This window comes from Falco cherrug, chromosome 12, assembly GCF_023634085.1.
Source record: "Falco cherrug isolate bFalChe1 chromosome 12, bFalChe1.pri, whole genome shotgun sequence".
Taxonomy (NCBI): domain Eukaryota; kingdom Metazoa; phylum Chordata; class Aves; order Falconiformes; family Falconidae; genus Falco; species Falco cherrug.
Window position 1 is genome coordinate 7,171,573 of NC_073708.1, and position 21,257 is coordinate 7,192,829.

General features: G+C 45.7%; 1 protein-coding gene across 2 annotated transcripts in view; it reads left to right on the top strand.

Moving 5' to 3' along the window:
- The window catches only part of XPR1 (xenotropic and polytropic retrovirus receptor 1), a 109,438-nt gene that overhangs the window by 83,489 nt on the left and 4,692 nt on the right, over positions 1-21,257 (top strand). For both annotated transcript variants that reach the window (XM_055724258.1, XM_055724259.1), the window contains 6 exons: positions 347-430; positions 932-1,013; positions 4,433-4,620; positions 4,852-5,031; positions 9,022-9,187; positions 10,929-11,120. In XM_055724258.1, the coding sequence (XP_055580233.1) occupies positions 347-430; positions 932-1,013; positions 4,433-4,620; positions 4,852-5,031; positions 9,022-9,187; positions 10,929-11,120 (892 nt within the window). The remainder of the gene's footprint in view (positions 1-346; positions 431-931; positions 1,014-4,432; positions 4,621-4,851; positions 5,032-9,021; positions 9,188-10,928; positions 11,121-21,257) is intronic.

Consider the following 21,257-nt stretch of genomic DNA (forward strand, 5'->3'; position numbering starts at 1 on the left):
TTCCTGTAACGTTTTGCCCTCTCTATAGCTTGTATTCACCACCAAGACAACTGTTAATTGATTTTGAAATGCCACTGATTTCTGGCACTGCTTACGTAGATTTGGGTATGTTCTCTTCAGCTGGTAACTTTTCACTCGGAAGAGCTAGTGCAGTGTTTGCTTGTATTGTGTAGTCACTTGATGCGGTGTGGTGGGCTTTTCATATCTTTGTTACCATTTATGAGGGGAGTATTGGGCCAGGGCTCAAATGTAACATGGAAACCAACCGTTATTTTTTATTTGAATGCAGCACCACGTGCTTATCATTAGAATGAACTTCTGTGATGTGTATCTTTCATCTCCTTAGGAAGTGGTGACCAATGAGTTAGAAGATGGAGACAGACAGAAGGCTATGAAGCGTTTGCGTGTTCCACCCTTAGGAGCAGCTCAGGTGAGAGACTGAGTTATGCAGCAAAGCTGCTTCTCCAACTTGTTGAGGTGCCCAATTAGATTCAATATCTGAACAAATTAGTGAAAATAACTGATGTGAGCATGCTCTGCAAATTGAGGGGGGCACGATCACGTAATCCATTTTGGTTCTGGAAAATCTGGAAGTAGCCTACTTACTGTTCCTAATGCACTCAGACAAGGTAATGAAGGGATGAGATAAATAGTTAAAGGAAATTCGTGCTAATAATAACACATGCTTAGTGTTTGTGCGGTCCAGAATATTTTTCAAAGGGTGCCGAGATGCCCAAGCTCTGTTTCAACACAGCAACAACATAGGCAAGAATGTTATGCAGCATTTTCAGTTTTAAAAACCTCACTTCAAGAGCAAGAGTGCCGTCAGCGTCAGAACATTAATTCCTGATTTTAAGTTTACTCCGCAGATTAATGACTTTGCTGATAACCTTTTGACCCCACCTTAATTCCACCGTTGCTTTGTTTGCAGCCTGTACCAGCCTGGACTACATTCAGGGTTGGATTGTTCTGTGGGTTGTTCATTGCACTGAACGTCACTGTCATACTTTCAGGTGGGTATCGTTGGCTGGACCGGCTGCTGCCGTGCCTTGGTTTGGATATGTCGGGATGTTTGGGATTAAATGAGGCTGAGTCACATCACGCTGTTATGAACTGTTAGTTCTGCTCCAGTAATAGGTTGTGGGGTTTCTCATGTTATGTATGTAGATTTTGGATTTGGACTTTGAACATATTATGGTTTGTTCTCTTGGTTTCCTCCTTATTCTTGGAGGGATAATCTGGAGGTGCAACATCCATGTGTAAAGACAGATTTCTGTTACTGTTCTGTGAACATGCAGCCCTCACCCACCTTGAGAGAGATGCTCGTAGAACTTAATTTTTGCACAGTACTGACTCCCTACAGAGAATGGGACCAGACATGGAGCCATGTGAGCACCATGCCAGTTGGGACATTTTCATGTAGAAATTTCTAGGATTTCAATGCCTGGTGCCTGTTAAGGGCATTAATTGAATTATTCTTGTTGGCAGATTTTGGTGAGGTTGTTTATTGCATATCTGAGGCCTTGGTTTTATTCTGTTTTGTGCCTTCTGAGTTTGGACTCTGATTAGAGTAAAAGCCATGTTAGTACTGTAAATCCAGATCCAGTGCTTAATCACAAGCAACTTTGCTAATTGCGTGTGTGATTTCAGTAGTCTTGTAACTTGCTTAAGGAGTACAAAGGAAAAGCCTTAACAAATCAACGTACGAGCTCTTGCATTAGGGAAAGCCCATGTCTGTGTTTTTGACTTAAAAGAATTTTTAATCAGATGTTTCTGTAATTGGATCCTGTCATCTCTTGGGATAAAATGTCTCTGTTTGAGAAGCTGTTTGCAGTGCTCCCGGTTTGGTCTTCCTGTGGTAGCAGCAGAAAGTTGACCTGTCTGTGTAAAGGGTCTGTTTAATGTGTAGTAGCTGTCCTTTATTCATTGTATCTTTTTTTTTTTTTTTCCCCCTGTTACTTAGACATTTGATCTCTTCGTGAGATGCAAATATGATTAAGCCAGTTGTTTGCTTTATGGTTCAGTATTAAGAATAAAAAAGTTACACAGTTGTGAGAAGGAATTCATAAAAATGATTGTATCTCTAGGGCAGATGTAACTAACCTAGTGTGAATAATAGGTATGTTTGTATCTGCAGACGTGATCTGATATCTGTACGTTACTTCAGATATTGGGAAAAACCTGTATTGTAACTGTAAAGTGTTTTTAATTGGATGTTACTTTGCTAACCTCTCTGCTACTTTTGCCAGATTATTTTCATGATTTGATTGACTAAGATAGGATTTTAGTATGCAATGTGTAGGGTCTGTGAAACAGCATTAGAACACGGCTTGCAATAGTAAATCACTTCCTTATTGCCTGATTTTAAAACAAGAACAGCAACATTTTGCAGAGATGAGTTCATAATAACTTGGGGTCTGTTAAAGACTGCACATGCTACAGGTGGCTCCCAGGAGGGTGTCACCCTAGAGAGTACCAATTTTGAGGCCTCACCGTTTCTGTGTCAGCTTTCCTAGGTGCCACAGTGTGTAACTGAGGCTGAAAGTTCGTGGAAATGGGCATAACCAGAAACCTGTAAGATTTCATGCAAAATCTCAAGGCTCTTGTTGCAGCAGTGCCCTGTCTCTTGTTTGAGAATTACGCTGCGATGCCGCTGGGCTTGTCACCAGGGACATCTTTGTCTCTGAGCACCTTGTTCAGAGCCCACGCTTGCTGGAGGGATGCGTTGAGCGAGTGTCACCTGCCTGCTGACCCTACGGGGTGACTTCGCTTGTATTGGATTTGGGTGGAAACACTACGAATGGAAAAGCTCTTTGCCTCGGGGCTGTAGTACTGAGCCCTGCACTGGGTCATGCCAGTTTGGAACCTCATACACCTTTGCAGGGCACTTCCCTGCAAGCGGGGTCCTTTGAGGGTCTTCAGTCCAACTGCTCGGCTGTAGTGAAGAACATGGTTCAGTTAAGAAACATGAAAAGGGAATCAAATCTAGCCTTTGCACTGTGGAGGTTAAACTACACAGGGTCTTAGTATCAGAGGAGGGAAAACCAGAAATACTCGCTTCCACATTTTAGTATCTCAGCTGCTCGTGCTGTTCAGCATCTGGTTTTTCTCCAGAACGAGCCGCTGTTTCACACTGCCGTTATGGCCCTCTACCACCCTGAGCATCCAGAAATCAGGTTAGTGTGCGTTAGCTGTGGAAGTTATATGCTAAGCTGTCATATTGAACTACGTTTGCTTCGGGAAAAACCACAGCACACAGCACATCTGTCCTGTTCAGTCTAGACATTTCTTGGGGCTACTCTGTCCACTTTGGAAGCACCTCCCTTGGTTTACAGATTAAATTTTAAATGCTGCTTCTGCAAGTCCCTGTTTAAGACTTATTTCTTTCAGCTTCCTCAGGGTGTCTGTCTTTTCTGTCCAAAATTTGACTCCATTCTGCCTGAATCCAGTAGTCCCTTTAAGTCTTAAATTTAAAGCAGCAGTTCTTGAGTCATTGTTCCTTGCACAATTTTCCTCCATAATCTTATATAGTATAAAGTACAGATGCTGAACACATGAAACTTCTTATGGGTATGCTTTCTCTGAAGAAAAGTTTGAAAAATTTGAGGCTTTAATTTAGACAGGAAGGTTTGTGGGCATAAATTCTTAGCATCAATTCTGTAAACCTGCATGTTCCTTTTCTCCCCTCCTAAAAAACATGTGGGTGAGAAACACTTAATGAAGCTGGAATTGAGGATTGAAACAATTGTATTTTATTTGTATATTTATTTTCTCATAAAACCTGTATCGGCCAGCGGGGGGTCGGTATTTTGCAGAGGCTTGTGCTAGAGAAGCTGCTGCTGTATAAGGCTACTTGTTATTTGAAATTAAGCAAATTTGTTTCCAAAACCCTGAAGAGTGAACAAAGGAAGCAACAGGCTTTCCAGTAGTGCTGCCTTGCATTGGGTTCTCTCTTTGGGTGCGGTTGGATATTAGATTACTAGTTATGAATATGTATTACATTACAGTTGTATTGAGTTCAGTGATTAGGCATAGTTTAGCATTGTTTTAAATACTCTAAGTGGCTCTTGGTTTTGTTGGGGAGCTGAAGTATTTCATCTCCACTCAACCAGAAGTTTTAAGTGCACGTAGTCACCATTTACACTAGTGCTGTCCCTCGTGCCTGTAGTGCAAGACAGGGGAGCTGAGAGGCTGCTAATGCCCCAGCTACAACAACTGGCGAGCAGATTTTCCCCAGAGCGCTCCTGAGTCCTCAGACAGGCCAGGCAAAATGTTCTCCGCTTGCTGGAAGGTGCAGGCGCGTGCGAGCGTACCCCGTTTTCACGGGGTACAGCCAAGCATCTGAGAACCAGCATAAAGCAGTGGAGCGCAGCTTTGCTTTGTGGCATGACCTGTGCTGTCACTAAAGTAATTTCATTTTTGTCTTTGCCAGGTGTGGCTTTTATAGATGGACCAAATGTGTGGCCACTGGTGAGAATCTATCGAGGTGGCTTTCTCCTGATAGAATTCCTCTTTCTCCTGGGTATCAACACATATGGCTGGAGACAGGCTGGAGTGAATCACGTCCTCATCTTCGAACTCAATCCCCGCAGCAACTTGTCCCATCAACATCTCTTTGAGGTAAACAGGATAGATTATAGGAGGGGTTGAGCTGTGCGGCGTATCAGGAGGATAAATCCTGCACCATTTCCTGGCAAGGAGTTCTAATACAATTAGAAGAGGAAGTTGCTGAAGGCTGATTAGATTACAGGATTGAGCACTGTTCTCCCTTTTCTTATAATGAGAATTCATTGTAGGTTTCAGAGCTATATTTTCATAAGGTATCTACGTGTTTTTTCTATCTTTCTATAGATTGCTGGTTTCCTGGGTGTTTTGTGGTGCCTGAGCCTGCTGGCATGTATATATGGTAAATTCACCTACATCCCTATGCAGGTGAATCCACTCATCTTGTACGGCTTCATGTTGCTTTTTCTCATCAACCCTACCAAAACCTTATATTACAAGTCCCGTTTTTGGCTGCTCAAACTATTGGTAAGTCTCAAACCTGACTGAAATAAATAAATTTCTAAAAAATGCTGTAGCTGAGCAGTAGAGGTTAAGTATATAGAAGTGTCGCTAATCTTCAGGAAAGAGGGATGCTTATATAGCACTGTGTGTTCATAGAGCAGACCTGAGAAGGTATTGACTGCAAATGGTTGTTGAGCATGGGTTTACAGAAACAACTTCTGCTTGTCTGTACCAGTCTGCCATTATCTTTGTGTTACAGGTAGCTACTTGTTAATCTCCCCATAGACAGCCGTATACATACTTTGCACGTATAGAAACATTCACGTATCTTTGCTTGTTTGTTCCTTAATGTAGTGAAACAGTTTGACTGGGGTGACGATGCTCTAAGGCAGGGCTGCATGGACGCTCCTCACCCCAAACTAGGGCAGTGCCAACACAGAGAGGGTTCACCAATGGAGAGGGAACCTTTGCAAAGGTTACTGCTTACAAAATTAAGTTCATGGGTAGGATTTTTTTTCAGCAAATCTGTTTGCGGTCTTACACAAGCTATTTATTTTAGACCCAGCTCCTATTTTCCAGGTAAATTAATCTGGTAAATTACATGTAAATACGTGTGCTACTTCAGTGTTCCAGTTATAGGTGGGAGCTCCAAAAGAAGAGTTTTCAAACTTGTTGGATGGCTCATCAGTCTCTTCCCAGGTGGCTGTTTCACACATTCATCCCCACCCTGTATGCGCTTTTAAATTGACTTTAATCAGTTTGGTTCCCTTGATACCTTATTCTTGCTGGAACTGCTCAGAGAGCATGGGGCGGAAGAGGCTTTGGCTGGTAGATGTTACTCGTAGAATCATTTTAATGCCAATTAAAACAATTAACTTTATCTGGAACACGACAAAGATGAAACGTAGACTCGTGCTTCGAGCATGTGCGTGCAGGTATACGCACAGCTAGTTAATCTCCGTGTGCTTACCCCCGTTGTTGGGTTTGCTAGCTTACTACTATTCCAGTTTCTTCCTTTTTTGCCTCCCAGCATTCAGCCGTCTCTCACAGATGTACCTTTAGTCTCAAGCCTCATCAGTCTTCCTGCTGTGCCTTGGTGCTAGGGGAAGCGCTGGAGCCCTGTGAGCAGTACCTGTGCTAATTTACCTTAATACCTAACAGGGTAAGGTTCTCAGTCTTCACAGAGCTCTTAGGCAGTTCCCAGTACCTGCTCCTACCCCAGCTGTCTCCCGACCACACTGCAGTCTGCGACAGAGGTGTCCCTTTGGGTGTGCAGAGGCCAATTCGTCCCGAAGGCTCCTTGGGGAAAAAAGCTTCATCAAAATGCAAGATCACCGTAATGGTGGAAAATGACACAGTACTTCTGACTGCGTGTTATGCGGAAGAGGGAAAAAGAGGCCAGACAAACCACATAAAGAGTAGCTGTTAGGCTTTTCTAATTTTTATTGTGTGTAATTGGCTGGGTGGGTGTATTTAATTTCTTTGCACAGTCGCCAGCAGCTATCTGAGTGAAAGGAGGTTCAAATCGCGCAGTTCTTGGAACTGTGCTGTTCACATAAATTTTGGGGTGGTGAGCGTTTTTCTTCACATGCTTGATACGTTTCATTTCCAGCCAAAGTGAAGTCTGACATATATCGGGTGTAGCGGAGCGTTACTGGCACCTCCAGTTTTTCTAGAACCAAACCAGGAGCATACTTGAGTGTGGTGTAGCATTTCCTAACGGATCTAGGAGGCTTACTGCATCCACCTGTGATCATCCACACCTGCTGGTACTCATGCGTGGGGAATCTCCTTTGATAATCCCTGAGGGACTGCAAGTTACAGCTGAATTGATCTTCCTCCCGGTGAAAATAGTTATTTAGCCTGTAGTAAGTTTAATTCCCATGCCAGGCTCTTCTTTCATGCCTGCCTGCTTAGGTGAGCGTTCTTTGCCCCTTTGCTGCCAGATGAGAAGCCCAGGAGTGCGTTCCTGTAGGCTGAGAAGAGCAGCTCACCGGGAGGAATCGGATCTGAGCGTGGGGGATGGCACCGTGTCTGCGTGCCCACGCTCTCTGCGGGGCGCCGAGATGGCGAAACAACTGCAGGGAGCCCATCTGGGAGAGGTGACAATCGAGGAAGTGTTCAGCTCAAATATCTACCATCGCAGCACTTACTGAAGCTGCAGCAATCAGCACCGGGAGGTCTGCGCTCAGACTGTGGAACTGTTGATATATAATCGCAACCGATGGCTTGAAAGGGAGAGGGGCAACTCCAGCTGTTGGTGTTTTCTGACTTTATTCTGGCGGCCCATCTTCTCTGGAGGATGTTGCAGATGCTTCTCGGCTGGGAAGGGAGGAGCTGCCGCGGTGCCCCTCTGCTAGCTGGGCTGCAGCTCCATGATCAGCAATGACAGTACATGCTAGCTGGGCGTGCAGTACACGGTCAGCTTGTACAGCTCCAGCTGTGCCCGGGCAGCGTGCGGCAGCAGCCAGGAGCCGCAGTGCGAGTGCGTGGGGTTAGGAGGGTTCCCGTGGCGGCTCGGGTCCCCGAGGACAGCTGGCAGTGCCTTAGCTCCGCCGTGGATGTGCCTGCTGACTCCTTGTCTCTGCTGTAACGCTTAGGTGGGAAGCTTCTGCTCTGCTCTCTTAGAAGTTTTATGCTGTCGTCTGGCAGTGCCTAAGTGTCTCTCCCTAAATCAAGCAGCGACATGGGTTTTTATGAATTTATTCTTTTTTTTTTTCCCAGGGAGATCTAGCTGTAAAGCTGTTTTCACTTTTCTTTTGGTTAAGTCTTTGTACACGGGGGGGGGGGGGGGGGGGGCGCAAAAAAAAAAGTATGATGAAACAGGTAAAGATAGTATCAGGGTGCAGGTAAAACGGAGGAAGGACCTTTTGGAAAGGGAGGTTGGTGTGGCTTCTGGGACCTCTGCAGAAGCTGTTCTGCAGCCGGATGGCTTTGAGGACAGACCTCCCTGAGGGCTGGCCCTGTTTGAGCCTTTGTCATAGGTGCCGTCCTACACGAGCACAGTGCTTTCTGGGTCAAGATCCATGTCTGCTGTATGCCACTAAGTCTTAATCCCTTATTTGGCTTTGAAATTTAGGACCAGAGCCTTTAATTGGCATTAGAAGCTGATGGGAATGTGTCAGTCCTATCCCAGGTTTCTGTAACTGCGTACCCTTTAGGTTGAGAAGGAAAGCAATACAAAAGATTGGTGTTAGCCTGTGCTTTCATTAATTTAAAGGTTCGTAAATCTCTGAACTACCGGATGGTGCTGGTGCCGTCTCTTTGAGAAATTGGCCATTAGTAACTATAACTAACCGGGTAGAGAGAGTTGTAATCAAAGGTAATGGACCATGAAAACTGTCTGGTTTGAAAGTAACAAAACTGCTGTTAAGGCTTAGAGGGAAAGTGGACAGGATTGAGGGGGAGGCTAATTGACAGTCAATAGGATTTCTTCTGCCCTTTCTTTAACTCTTCCCCTGCTAGGGGCTTTGGCAGATCCAGCAGTAACAATCACCGCTTTTACAACGTCTAACACCAAAGAACAACTAATGTGTTAAATAAACCGAGCGGTGGTCGGACTAATGGCCATGCTGAGGGGCTGTAATCTCACTGCCGTTAAGTCTGAGGGAGAAGGTAAGTGTGCAAGGTGTTTGTAGAGTGACAAATGCCTGAAAGAAAGCGCTGATCAAAATGAGGAGCAACGAGAGAAACAGAGCTGTAGAGGGCTCCTACATAGAAACTGGGAGTTTCTGGGAAAGAGCTTGGTTGGAGGAGAGTGGGCTCTGTTGCCAGTAAAAAAACAAAAAGGTGTGTGTGGGACATGAATAGTTTCATACAGGAGGAGAAAAGAAGGAATGGCATTTGTACTACAAGTGAGGAGACATCTGTTTTTGTCAGCGGGAGTGAAAGGTCAGCAATAAATCTTCAAGCGTTTCTGTTATTTCCATATTTGTTCAATGCTATGATGTCCCACCACTGCATTCAGATGTCTTTGAGGCTGCCATGAATGATTCCGCTTTTTTTTCCTGACAGTTTCGAGTGTTCACCGCTCCCTTCCACAAGGTAGGCTTCGCAGATTTCTGGCTGGCTGATCAGCTCAACAGCCTGGTCGTGATACTCATGGATCTGGAGTACATGATCTGCTTCTACAGCTTTGAGGTTCAGTGGGAGGACAATGCTGGACTTCTGGCAAATACAGGTAGAGCAATGCTGATGACCCACACAAACAGTCAAAATGACCTGAAAAACACTGAGCAAGGCAACTTCATAATTATCTGTTTTGAAGAGGGCTACCGATGACATAGGAAACTAAAATAATTGGCATTTCTTGTAAAAGCAGCATTAGAGAGATTCTCCCCTTTCTTCCTTCCATCCAGGGAAATGGAATCTCACATCAGCATTCATTTCCTAATCCAGTCATTCAGCCTGACATGTATATTCATTGAAGAATTTAGACGCAGCGCTTCTTGACCGGGAAAAGAAAACCATTTTCCCGGCATTGTTGTTTTATTTCATAGTCGTTTAACCACGTATTTGCTTTTAGCCTGTGTCTGTTGCTCAGCATGAAAATGAGTTGCATGAGCTTGTTAACAGCAATTTTCTGTGCTGTAGCCTGCTTCTTACAGGCTCCATGGCAGTATCCTAAAGCAAGAGAGGATGGAGAAACTTCCCTGGTAGTGCCACCCCTGACTCAATTAGAGCTGATGCTGCGGCGCCAGCGTTGTGCTTGCTCTCCCTCTTCTTTCTAGCCAAAGAGCAACAGAGTTGGCGTTTGAATTTTGAGTTTGGCCTTCTTAGTGGTAAAATAGTACCTGTCTCCTCCTGGGTCGGGCTGTTGGCTTCCCACTTGAAGCAGTGACTGCTGGCAAATTGTGTTGTCTGTTGGGTTTGACACTTGCTGAAAGAATTTGCAGTGTGCTTCAATAAGCATCAGTGTTCACTTTTTTCTTCCAGCCTGTCTGATCTTTCTCTTCCCTTTAAGACAACGTTGCAAGTAAATAAATATTTATTTATTAAAAATAAAAATAAAACAAATAAAGCAATGGAGTGGATAACAACTTGTCCTCTCCTAAATCAAACAGCAGAATGATAGCACAATACTTGGGGATAAATATCAGCTAATAATTTGTCTCCGTTAGTCTGAACAAGAAACAAATGTTTGTTAGTCAGTGCGGCGTTTGATTTGGATGGGCTGAGCGAGATGACATAAGAACAGGGCGTGCTTGGGGGTTCCAGGCAAAGCTGGGGTTTTCCTGGTCATTTAATTTCCTCAATAAAAAGAAGGCTTTCAAACATCAGGGGTGTGACACTATGCCGTGTTGGTGTAGTTACCTCTCACCCTGGCTGTTGAAGCCAGAGCGTAGCATGGGCTTTGCTGCTTTTTTTTTAAAAAAAAAAAAAAAAGCCAAACCCCCAACACATACTGAAATATGTTTTTTCCTATTACAATATCCAAGAAAAATGGGTCAAGGACGTGTTAGGCTAAGTAGCCTTTTTGAACCGTCCTGCAGAGTTTGGAAATGCTCTCCCATTTATGCACAAAAATTCAGTGTCGAAGGCCGTTTGTAATTCCATCCTTAATTTGATTATTCACAGGACTGCCAACAGCACAAAATAAATTTAAAAATAGATTATTTCTAATCTTCTTGCATGTTAATTATACTGGCAGCAGTGAAAGAGTTGGATGATGATCTGTCTGGATGTGTTATTGATGTCAAGTCATGTGAATACCTCCGAGATGGAGTAAAGGGCTTCAGGATACTTTCTGGTGATGAGCTGGTTGCTGTTCTGGATGTGTGTGCGCGTACATGTGTGTGCCCCAGTATGAGATACTGATGGGGAATTGCTCTCGTGTCAAGTGATACTACTCTTACAGAAAGGAAGATGATAGGAGTTCTTAAACTTACTGACTCTTTCTTCCTGAAACTTTTTTCTTGCAGATAATCAGATTTGTTACAGCTACTCCTACGGAGTGAGAGCAGTCGTCCAGTGCATCCCTGCTTGGTTGCGATTCATCCAGTGCCTGCGCCGATACCGTGATAACAAACGGGCCTTTCATCTGGTTAACGCTGGAAAATATTCCACCACCTTCTTTGTGGTGACATTTGCAGCCCTCTACAGCACTCACAAAGGTATTGGTGATTTTGGAAAATAATTTGCCAGTCATGGGGTTTGCTTTTTATGTGGGAGAAGCTCAGAAACTGGCATCCCCTCGAAGCGTGAGCTTTTGTCTTTTGCCACCTGTGAAACATCTCAGTGGAAAGGCAAAGGCATACCTAGCTTGCAAAATGTATTTGAAGGCCTTTTAGGTATTTTTCACATACCTGGTCTGATTAGAACTGCACTTTGGGAGTGTCAAGAGGGAATTTTCAGGTTTCTCTCTCAAAAGGAGAAAACTGAAATACATGCCAGTTTTTGCTGTGAAGGGAGTTTGAATGGGAGAATAATAAGGAAAGGGATAACATAGGAAATATTTCTGCCTCAGCATTCTTGAACAGATAACCTGGATCATCTAAATAAAGTCGGTCCATCGTTCCTGAATGTGGGGAGATGTGCACAGTGCTGAAAAATGCCCTCTCTGGATTTTCCTGTGTGTTTTTATCCATGTTTTTTCTGTAGCTGGTAAGGAGTTGTTTCCAATCCATTTAACTGCAGATTGAGCTCTGATCCCTGAAGTTCCTCATCTCCCTGGAAACGACAATTACTCGATTCTGCTCTTGTTCTGAAGGAAAAAGCTTTTAGTTTCTGCACTTCAGGCAGTCGCCCTGCCTTTCATTGTTCTGAAGTCCTAAAAGCTGTGTTCTGTTATTTGAAAAATATATGCTTTCTCGGTCTCTAGAAATTAGCAACCGCACACGCTCCTGAGCAATTACTTATCCTGAAATATGATTGTGGTGGGGCCAGAAGTGTCCAAGGCATGCTTCTAGTTACCATGGTGGTTTTTTGGAGGGGTGGCAGGGTTATTTGAAACCTTCCTGTGGCCAAGAAATGGCTGTTTTGATATAGCTGGGCCTGCAGCCACACCGATCGTGTTTGTCAGGCTGCACATTTTAACGGCAGAGAAATGCTTTGGTGCAAACTGGCTGAAGGATGTAAGTCGGGCGCTCTGTAATCTGGAGGTGCACACCAACCTGGTGTGGGAGCATCGGTGGTGGGTGCAGCGCCCGGCCCCCCTGTGCATCTCCCCCACCCGCTGCTGTGTCCCTGGAGCTTGTTCCCATTTTAACTTGCTTGCTCAGTGACATTCTGCAGCTCTGTTCCAGCCCTGCAGTCCAGTTAGTCACCGCCACCCCGAGATGAGACAAATACAGATTGCCTGGCTATAGTCAGTGCTTATATGCTTTTACATCCAGTGCCTGCTTTGGGGAGGCTGACTAATGCTTCTCCTTCCCGGGGGGGACGTGCTGGCAGAGCCTTCTGTGGGAAGGTTGGGGTAGGTTTAGAACCAAGAAGAAAACCAGCATCTGTCAAAATGTCCTGTTGAAGTATTTGACCTCTTTCTACTCCCCTTGAAACTTGCACGCGTGCCAGCGCCGCTGGCCCTTGTTCTCCTTGCTGCCATACATAACTGTTGCCTGCTCTTCACGTCTGGCGGGGAGTGGGTTGTAATGAGGTGTTTACGAGCCAGGCACAGGGCTGGTTCCAATTGCTGAGAGATGTTCGTGACTCCCAGCTTTTGTCTGTCCAGTTTTGTTAGTGGCAGTCAATAGCGTGTAGTTGTTGGTGTCGTGCAAAAAAAAATAAAAATTTGGAAGCTTGGTGGCCTTTGGAAATTACATGTTAGCACAGATTTTATAAATGTCCCCATGCTGGGCTTGTAGTTATTCTTCAGAGGGCTGCCTGAAGACCTTGCTGTGCCCTCTCAGCCCTGTAGGCCTATTCCCATCCTGCCATAAATGCACTTTCTAATATGCTGTACCTGTTAAGAATCCAATTTTATCTCTGTGCTTTACATAGATTCCCAGTTCTTTCTGAACTTGGAATCAGATGGTCGATCACCAAGTTGTGATGATGTTACTGTTGAAAATAGACGCACTGCTCGCCCACACCTTCTCTGTGGCTGCCTAAGGACAGCAGAGACAGGCACCCATCTCTTACCTACAAAACATCTGTTGAGGGTTAGCTGCTTGCTGTTAAGAAAGCAAGCGCTGCCCAAAACAAGCGTCAAGTTGGTAAAGATCCTTGCTTCTTACACGTGCTCTAAACTGGAGTAAGTAACAAACCTGTTAATTGCAGGGGTAACAAGAGTTTTATTTAAACAGTCTTTCATGCCTGTGTGTGCAAGCCTATGACTTATACCTCTGGCATGACAGCTCTTGGCTTCTGGGACAAGAGGGTAATGGGTGGCCTTTTCTCGGGAGGTCAGGTAATGTACACCAGTGCCTGTTCTCCACTTGGGAGCCCTGGGGATGTCGCAGCCCTCGGAAAAGGCTTGTCTTCCTCCCCCGATTTGAGCATTGAATCATCTGTAGCTCGTGTGGAGGTTTTTAGCTTGTGTCGCTTGGACTGTGCAGCCGGGAGGGTTTGTTGGCGTTGAAAGCCAATGAAGTCATACCGGGTGCACTCGTGGCATTCTTGTGCTGTGTTTTCATACGCTTGCTGGAAAACAACTCAAACAAATGCCACCTTACTATGTTTGAGATGTGTGCTGCTTCTAGTCATATCAGGTACTCCCTCCTCCAAACCTCCTGTAGCGAAGGATCCCCCCAGTAACACAGTGTCATCTGGGCTCTTGATGAGTATCTCAGTTTCCCCAAAATATCACTGTTTAGTAATTCCTATTGCTCAGGCAGTGCATAATTCTGGTTCTTCCTTCCCTCAGAGAAGACATTCCTTTACTTTTCTTCCTTTTAGATGCAGAATGCAATTTCCCCTGCTAATTGCAGCTGGGCTGTTAGATGGGTAGAGATAGAAAAGTAAATTCTGTTAGATTTTCTCTCCCAGGCTTGCAATCCTGTTGTCCTGGGACCAGACTGATTTTACAGAGTTAACTCCCAGATACCATATCAATATTCAGCTGTCATCTGGATCAGTGGAGCTGAAGCAGCTACCCCATCAGATAAGATGGGAGCAGGCAGCGGCTGTGTGGACGAGCGCCGACCCACGCCGCCTGCGCCACCACAACCGCGTTTCAGAGACGACAGCAGCAACCCAAGGGCAACTGTTGCTGAGCTCCCAAAGGAAGAATTCTCAGTATTTTTATATCGCTCAAAGGAATGGGAAGCAAAGGCCGCGTTCTGTAAATATAGTCCTGCAGGGTATGTTTGCACAGGCAAATGAGGCATATCTGTAACTCTAAGCTACCTAGCAACTGGAGTGCGTGCCGCCGGTCCCTGCCTGCGCTGCGGTCCCTGCCTGCGCTGCACGGCCAGGCAGCAGCCCCTTCTCCCCGTGCTTCGCTCCCCTTGCTCCACACGAAGGAGTTCGGTGCTGGCATTGACTTCCCTGGCAGTGCCAAGTAGCCTTGCCCAGAGCTAGCCAACTGCATATTGTATTGCCTTATTTAATCCCTACGGAAACCGACGTGGCGCTGGGGAAACAAATGATGAAGCTGTGCCTGCAGCAGAATATTTACCCCAAGGGCAGTGTTAGTTTGACACAATGCTGCTTTTTGCAGCGTTTTCACTCTGCCAAAGGCAGGTGTGCTTTCCTCAACAAATGCACCAGTATAGCTGCTTCCACTTCAGTCCAGCATATCACAGCATTCCACAGGCATCCCCTCTTGTATAAAGTGCACTTGCATGTAAGAAGGTACGCTGACATACCTCGAATAGCCAGCCTTGGTTTCGTTCCTCTCTCAGACCCGGTTCAGACTTTGTAAGGATAGGTTTGTTATATTTAGGTGTTCAGCTCTTGCGAGAAACTGTGCAACAGGGGTTGCGTTGTGCTACTTTAAGAGTGCCAGTCACTTCTTAATCTTTGCACGTGATTTATGCTCCGACTTTATTCTCTGTAAAACAAGACGCATCTTGGTTTTGCTAACGTCCGTCAGTTTTCTCTTACCTTGATGCCCTTCGCTCACACGGTGTCATCAGAAGTATCTGGCTCCCATAGAATATGTATTTGGCGCCTGCGCTTGAAGAACTGAGCTTCCTGAGTGCTTTGTACTCTTCCATCATTTTCTTGTTTCATGGGATTTGCTGTTTCAGCGTGTGCTCATTCCTCATTTTCTTTCAGGAGCACATTACTAAGCTTAAGCACAAGTACTGGGTTAAAACGGGCTATATGGGATTTTATTCTTTAACTGAAAGGAAAGATGGTTTATGCAAGTTTTCATTGTCAGTTTGATCTACACACCTTATTCAGTGAATCCTTGTGGTCTGGGTAGTATCCAGCTATTTATTAACCTCTGAATTATTCCAAAGTTAATCCCTGTGGTCTGGAAACTTGAGTAAGTGTCTCTGCCTCCATACTGCTCCCACACCCTTTCCAGGTACTCCAAACAAGACTGCTGAACACTAGCTGACATCAGCTTGGAAGTGCCACGGAGAGCCTTAGGTCGGTCTAAGATAATGTGACTGCCACGCACTTTCTCATTAAACAGTCCAGGAAACTGACAGTAATTAAAAATACAGAAGTTAACTAAATAGGGCTGTCTCTAAAGAGTAGTGCTTCTCTCTGTGTTCTCATCATTGCTTCAGAAACAGGCTTCTCTCATGAACTGATGTGTAATTTCTTGGCGTGGTTTTTTTTTAAGCCAGAATAAGAAAAAATTGTGAAACTGTTTGCTTTGCCAAGGAATTGAGATGTGAACTGTCGAGGCAGGAGACACCCTTCGATTAATGGGCTATTGCAAGAAGGTGTTGGACCATCCCATACTAACAGAGAGGTTTGACCAGGTCTGCCCAGATGAAGATGAATGGGAAATGTGCTGCTGCTTGAAAATACAGTGGGAGATCCCCAGGTCTCTTAACTGCTGCCCACTCCTCATTAATCACAGTGGCTTCACCTGCTCCCGGTGGTGATACCGGCTGGCGTAGCCAACTCCACGCTGGAACAGAGCACTGGTTCCCCCACGGTCTGTCCCACTGCAGCTCCCATGGGGGAGGGGTATGGCTTCCAGGTGAAGGCTGGGGAGAGAAGGAGGGGGGAAGAGGGTGTTGCTGTTGCGCTGGGAGCTGCAGGAGCACACCTGACTGTGCCTTAGCTCTGCTGGCTCAAGTACTGGGTGGTGGGTAGTGTCACTTAGCCCTGGCTGCTGCTGTGTTAGAAACCGCAGGGTGCAGCCCCTGCGGAGTGAATTTGCTGGTCGGTGGAACAGTAATTCACTCTGATCCTAAATGGTTACAGCAGGAGAGGAGAGCAAGGTGATGTGAGAACCGGCACTAAAATGACTTTTACAGAAATCAGATGTCGGCGCAACTGCTTATAAGTACCTCAGCTGAGAAACGTCATTTCATTTCTAGGGAGTGGAGCAAGGTGAAATAAATGGACAGACAGTATTCAAGTACAAATCTTTTTTTTTTAAAAAAAATGTACCAAACTTGAAAACAAAAAAATTCACGAAAGAAAGAAGCAAGTAGCATTTTTGAGATCCTGTTCCCTAGCTTATCCCTGGTATGTCAGCACAAGATCTCTTACCTCTCCTCTTCTTTCTCAGCTCTGGAAGAGCTGTCAGCACTGTGGCAAGCCAGATGATTTGATTTGGGTGTCACAAGAGCTTTATAGAGTGCTTGGGTTGACCTCTTGAAGTAAACCAAACTTTGTAATGGATTAACTGCCGCCTTTCTTAATACTTGCAGTTTTCGTGCGGCTTGCCCTAGCACAGCATACAGGCAACTCCATCAGGATGATTATTTGGAGCTAAAACATGCAACGTCTGTCACATTGCTGTGAGCTAGGATGAATTTTTGTCTGAAACGCTGTCATCCCATGCCCAGGAGGCCTTCAGTAATGAGTTGTGTTCATTAGCCAGTCTTTCTGATCCTTTCCATCAGAGCAGCAGCAGTGTCATTAGCGAAGAATCGGAGGCATTGCCACGGGCAAACATTTCCATCCTGGCCTCTGACCTTCTCCCAGCTTTGACGTGGGTCTCTCCAGCGTCCTGAGCAAGCCCGGTTTCTCCACGCTGACTCGTTAGCTCCTCTAATAGCTCAGACACCCGTCTGGGTGATGGAGCCAGGAAGGGTGAGGAGCACCAGGGCAGGGCTGCAGCAGGACCACCCTGGCCGGGCGGAGGTGCCGGCAGGAGCTCCCTGGCCAGCAGCCTGCGGTAAGTGAGCAGGGAAGGTGGGATGAGACGGGAGCCTGGGAGAGAGGGGGTTAGAGGCATTTCGGGAACTGCCACCTCACCCTGAACGTCAGCACAAATGAGGCGTAAAATCCCACAGGGAAAATCTTCCCCTGCTTTGTAGGTCTACAAATGTCAAGCAGGACATTCCTGGTGCCGGCAGCCGTGCCGTGGGGGGAGAGGCAACCTCGCACCCTGCTGCTGCATGATTCATGCGTTTGCTTCTCAAGATTGCAGCTGAGAGAGGGAGATACGGATTTTAATAGCTGGGATTTGGAAAGTGGACTAATAGTACCATGTGTATCACTTAATACCCTTTTTGTGTTAAAGGTGGCTGGAGAAGCGGGAACACCAATGAATAAGGTGTAAGTAAAAAGGGTGGCCTGCTGATACCTCATTTCATGGGCGTTTAAGAGGGAGAAGCCTGACCTTTTTTTAATGGAACACTTTAAGAAAAGCAACTGACTACATCACAAGTGATTTTCCTTTCAAATGTATGCAGGTCTGGAGTTCTCTGGTGCTGCAGAAATCTAGGAGATGCAATCGTGCAACAATTTCTTTTTTTTTTTTGGTTGCTATTATATTTTGAAGGAATCTGCTTTTGGATCTCAAAGCAGAGGCAGAGGTAGCAGTTGACATTGTGTCCCAGTCCCTAAATTGACTAATGAAGGTTCTGATTACCATGCCATTTATTTCTGACTGTGAGTCCAGGCGTTCTTATTAGTGAGACTGCTGGCAAATGCTTAGATTGGAAACCCCATCCCTGTCAAGGTAGCAGTAAAGCATCCCCCAAGAAAACTTCTCAAATGCTGGAAAAGCCACCAGAAGAAGAATCAGATCAAATCTCAGTCATGACTGATATGGTTCCTCCCGTTTGCAATTAAATCACATTCTTCTGTTTGTGAGATGCAATCAATGACGTTGCATTGAAATTAAACACAGCCATATTGTCCTACAAACCCAATGCAAACCTGCAGAGTATTTTTAGTCAAAACACTATTTGGGGATTCCCTGCTCTACAAATGTGGTATCTAACTAGAAGAAGAAACGCGATGTTGTCTCCTGACAGTTCTTTACTGCGCTGTTATCTTGCTGCTTTCCTTTAAATTGTGCCCGGAGGCTATAGCAGAGGTTTGCAGAATCTAACAGGAAGGTTGTTCATACGAAGTGGTTGGTATTTGACAAAGCCCATCAGTGCACAATGGCAAGTCCTCTGTGTGCTCCTCCGGGTTTTTTGCCTTTTTACTGCATTAAGTCCACTGTCATGTTACAGCTCTGCCATTGATTGGTATTAAATAGCAGGACGTGCTGGCTGGGCAGAAAGGCAACGCTGCTGCTAGTCCCTCATTAAGATGGATAATTACTGAGGGAGGGGTAATACCGCGCTTCAAGCATTAAGGCGTTAGACAAATGCTTTGGGATGTCATTCTGATGGCAGTTCGTCTATAGATAAGTCACTTCTGGCTGTCACCCCCCCTCCCGTGATGTGCTGGGATGGAGTTAATGGGCAGGTGTCATCCAGGTGGCAGAAGATGTATGCTCAGGACTTGTGCCTGTGCTTGGCTGGCACACTGTGACTGTATTTTTGTTTTGATTCTGCTTAAATTGGTGACTTCCAGGCTGGTCATCAAAAGGAGACTGAATTTGGCACACCTTGACCGAGTGGTTCTTAATCAGGGCTGGAGGCAGAGCTCCCCTGGCGGGGTCCGTTCGGTCTGATGCTGCAGGGTTTACCTGACTCTTTCCTGATAACCTCGTGCTTCTTCCAGCTTTTATCACAGTTTTCCCCATCAGCAGAAACCACAGCCGGCTGACACACCAGGAGTGCTTATCGAGGGCCATTGTGCTCTTATCCACATCTTCAATAATACATGGCATTGATTTTTTTTTGCTGTGTTGAATACTATATGGTGTTTACATTCCCCAGAATAATTCAGCAGGGTAAACAGATAGTATTCTTTGGAAGTAAAGTCAATATTAACAGCGTTCAGGATAGTATTTGCTGTCTATCTTTGATAGAAAGGAGCCTTTCTCTTGCCTGTGTTTGGAAGGGGCTGTAATTTCTGCAGAGTGGTATTCTCTCTGAATGCCAGTCAGATACTGTGTCCCCTGGAGCTGGTTTGGGCATCCAACATACCGTCGTCTATCAGCAGTTTTTGCAGACAGTAAATTCTGCTGCCGCAAGTGCCTTTGGCTGTTTTCTCGGACCATGGCCGTTCACAGCTTGTTCGAAGGTGGAAGCCTTCCCTTATTTCTCTCACTGACCTAGAGCAATTTCTAGGTGTATTTGTGCAGTGTATCTATTGGAATTGCCTTTTATAGGGCATGCCAATGGAGATTCTGTGGTGAAGGTTGTGAACGGCTCCTGTGGTACGCCGCTTCCCGTGGACTTTGTGGCAGGTGGAGATAGCAGGGCGTTGCGAGCTCGAATGGCTTCTGACATAGCTGAACACCTCCAGGTTGTGGACATGGTAATGTGAACGCACGTTGAAATTTGCCCATCGGCAGGGAGGGTGAAGCTGCACCTGCAACTTTACATGCAGAGGGAGGTTTGGTGCTGGCGGGGGTTGGTCCTGCACGTGCTGTTTTGAATAACCGTAGCTTAGGAAGTTGCTACATGGTGCTGCCCTTTGGAGCACCGAGTAGAAAGGTCTTTCATGCACCCCTTGCTGGGTGGACTGGCAGTTGCACTGTCAAAGGGTTGCCGCAGCCCATGGGATGTTAAAAGACTTGGCCTTTTTTCCCTTCTTAGAGAGGCTGAGATCTACCAGGAGTCCGGAGTGCTTCTGTCATCCTGAGACTCTCCCTCTCTAATGGTTTGTCGTGGTTTCTGGCACATCATTAAACAAAGAAAAAACAGAGGATTGAAACGGTTCCTGCTTAAATAGACCCTGACATCATCATACATATGCACAGCTATGTCTTGCTTCTGAAAAACTGGCAGGCTAGGAGTAGATGGAGCCTCTGGGCAGAATATGAATGCCTTGATTTTCTACCCCCCTGAGCAGCAGTGAAGAGGGCCACTAGGACCAGCCAGTGGAGGCTGAGATATAATTGCTTGCCTAGAGCAGTAACATATTTCCGTACACCAGCTGAATACCAATGAGGATAGAAGGAAGGAAGGTATGAAACGATTGCAGGCGGGAGAAAAAGGGAGGATAAATGATTAAAGGAAGGGACTCAAAGGCCAAGGCTGAAGACAATAGGCTAGTTCTGATCAGAGCATTTTACTGGGGAGTGATTTGGGTTTTTTAATGAATTTTTTCAGGAGCCAAATGCATTGCAGAGCTGGTCGGTGAGAAAGTGAGCAGGAGCAAGGGGCAAAGCAGCATGACCCCAGGTGCCACTGAAAAGACTGCTGCAAAGACAGGGGCAGGGAAAGGGGGCTGAGACCAGGATGACCTACCTAGAATCAGGCACATCCTTTGGAGGTTGATGAGGTTAATGCCACAAGATTTCTTACCTGAGCCTTTTTTCCTGGTGGTACTCCTTTCCATAATTGCACAGAATAACCATTAAGGCAGTTTAGGTTTTAGCAGTGTGAACGTTTGAAATCACCTTCCTGTGTAATCAACAACTTAGGATACAGATTTGTTAGCCCCTGACGTAGTTTGAGGTGGTAGTCAGGGGCCACGCTGGCCCCCCTGTGACTGGAGAACTCCAAAGGAGCTCCCAGCAATGCTGCTGTGGCTCGTGCCAGGTCTGTGACCAAAAGCACGGCAGCGGATGGTGCTGTCTACGCTGCCTTCTGCCCGTCTGCTCCATGAAGACGTGGAGTAAGACTCAGCCTATATGAATTCCATCCTTAAGGGGGGAAAAAAAAAAAAAAAAAAAAAAAAAAAAAGCATGACCTAACCTTCAAGCCTAAGCTACCCATAGAAAGCTTGCAGCCCACACAGCCTCACAGGTTAGTTTGGAGCATTTTAGATGTTTTAAAGGCACTTAACCCATTAACTGCCTCTGAATTATCACTTATGATCTGGTAGTGGGAGACTGGAGATCTGGTGAGCTAAAAATAGTGTTGGAAAGGACAGGCTTA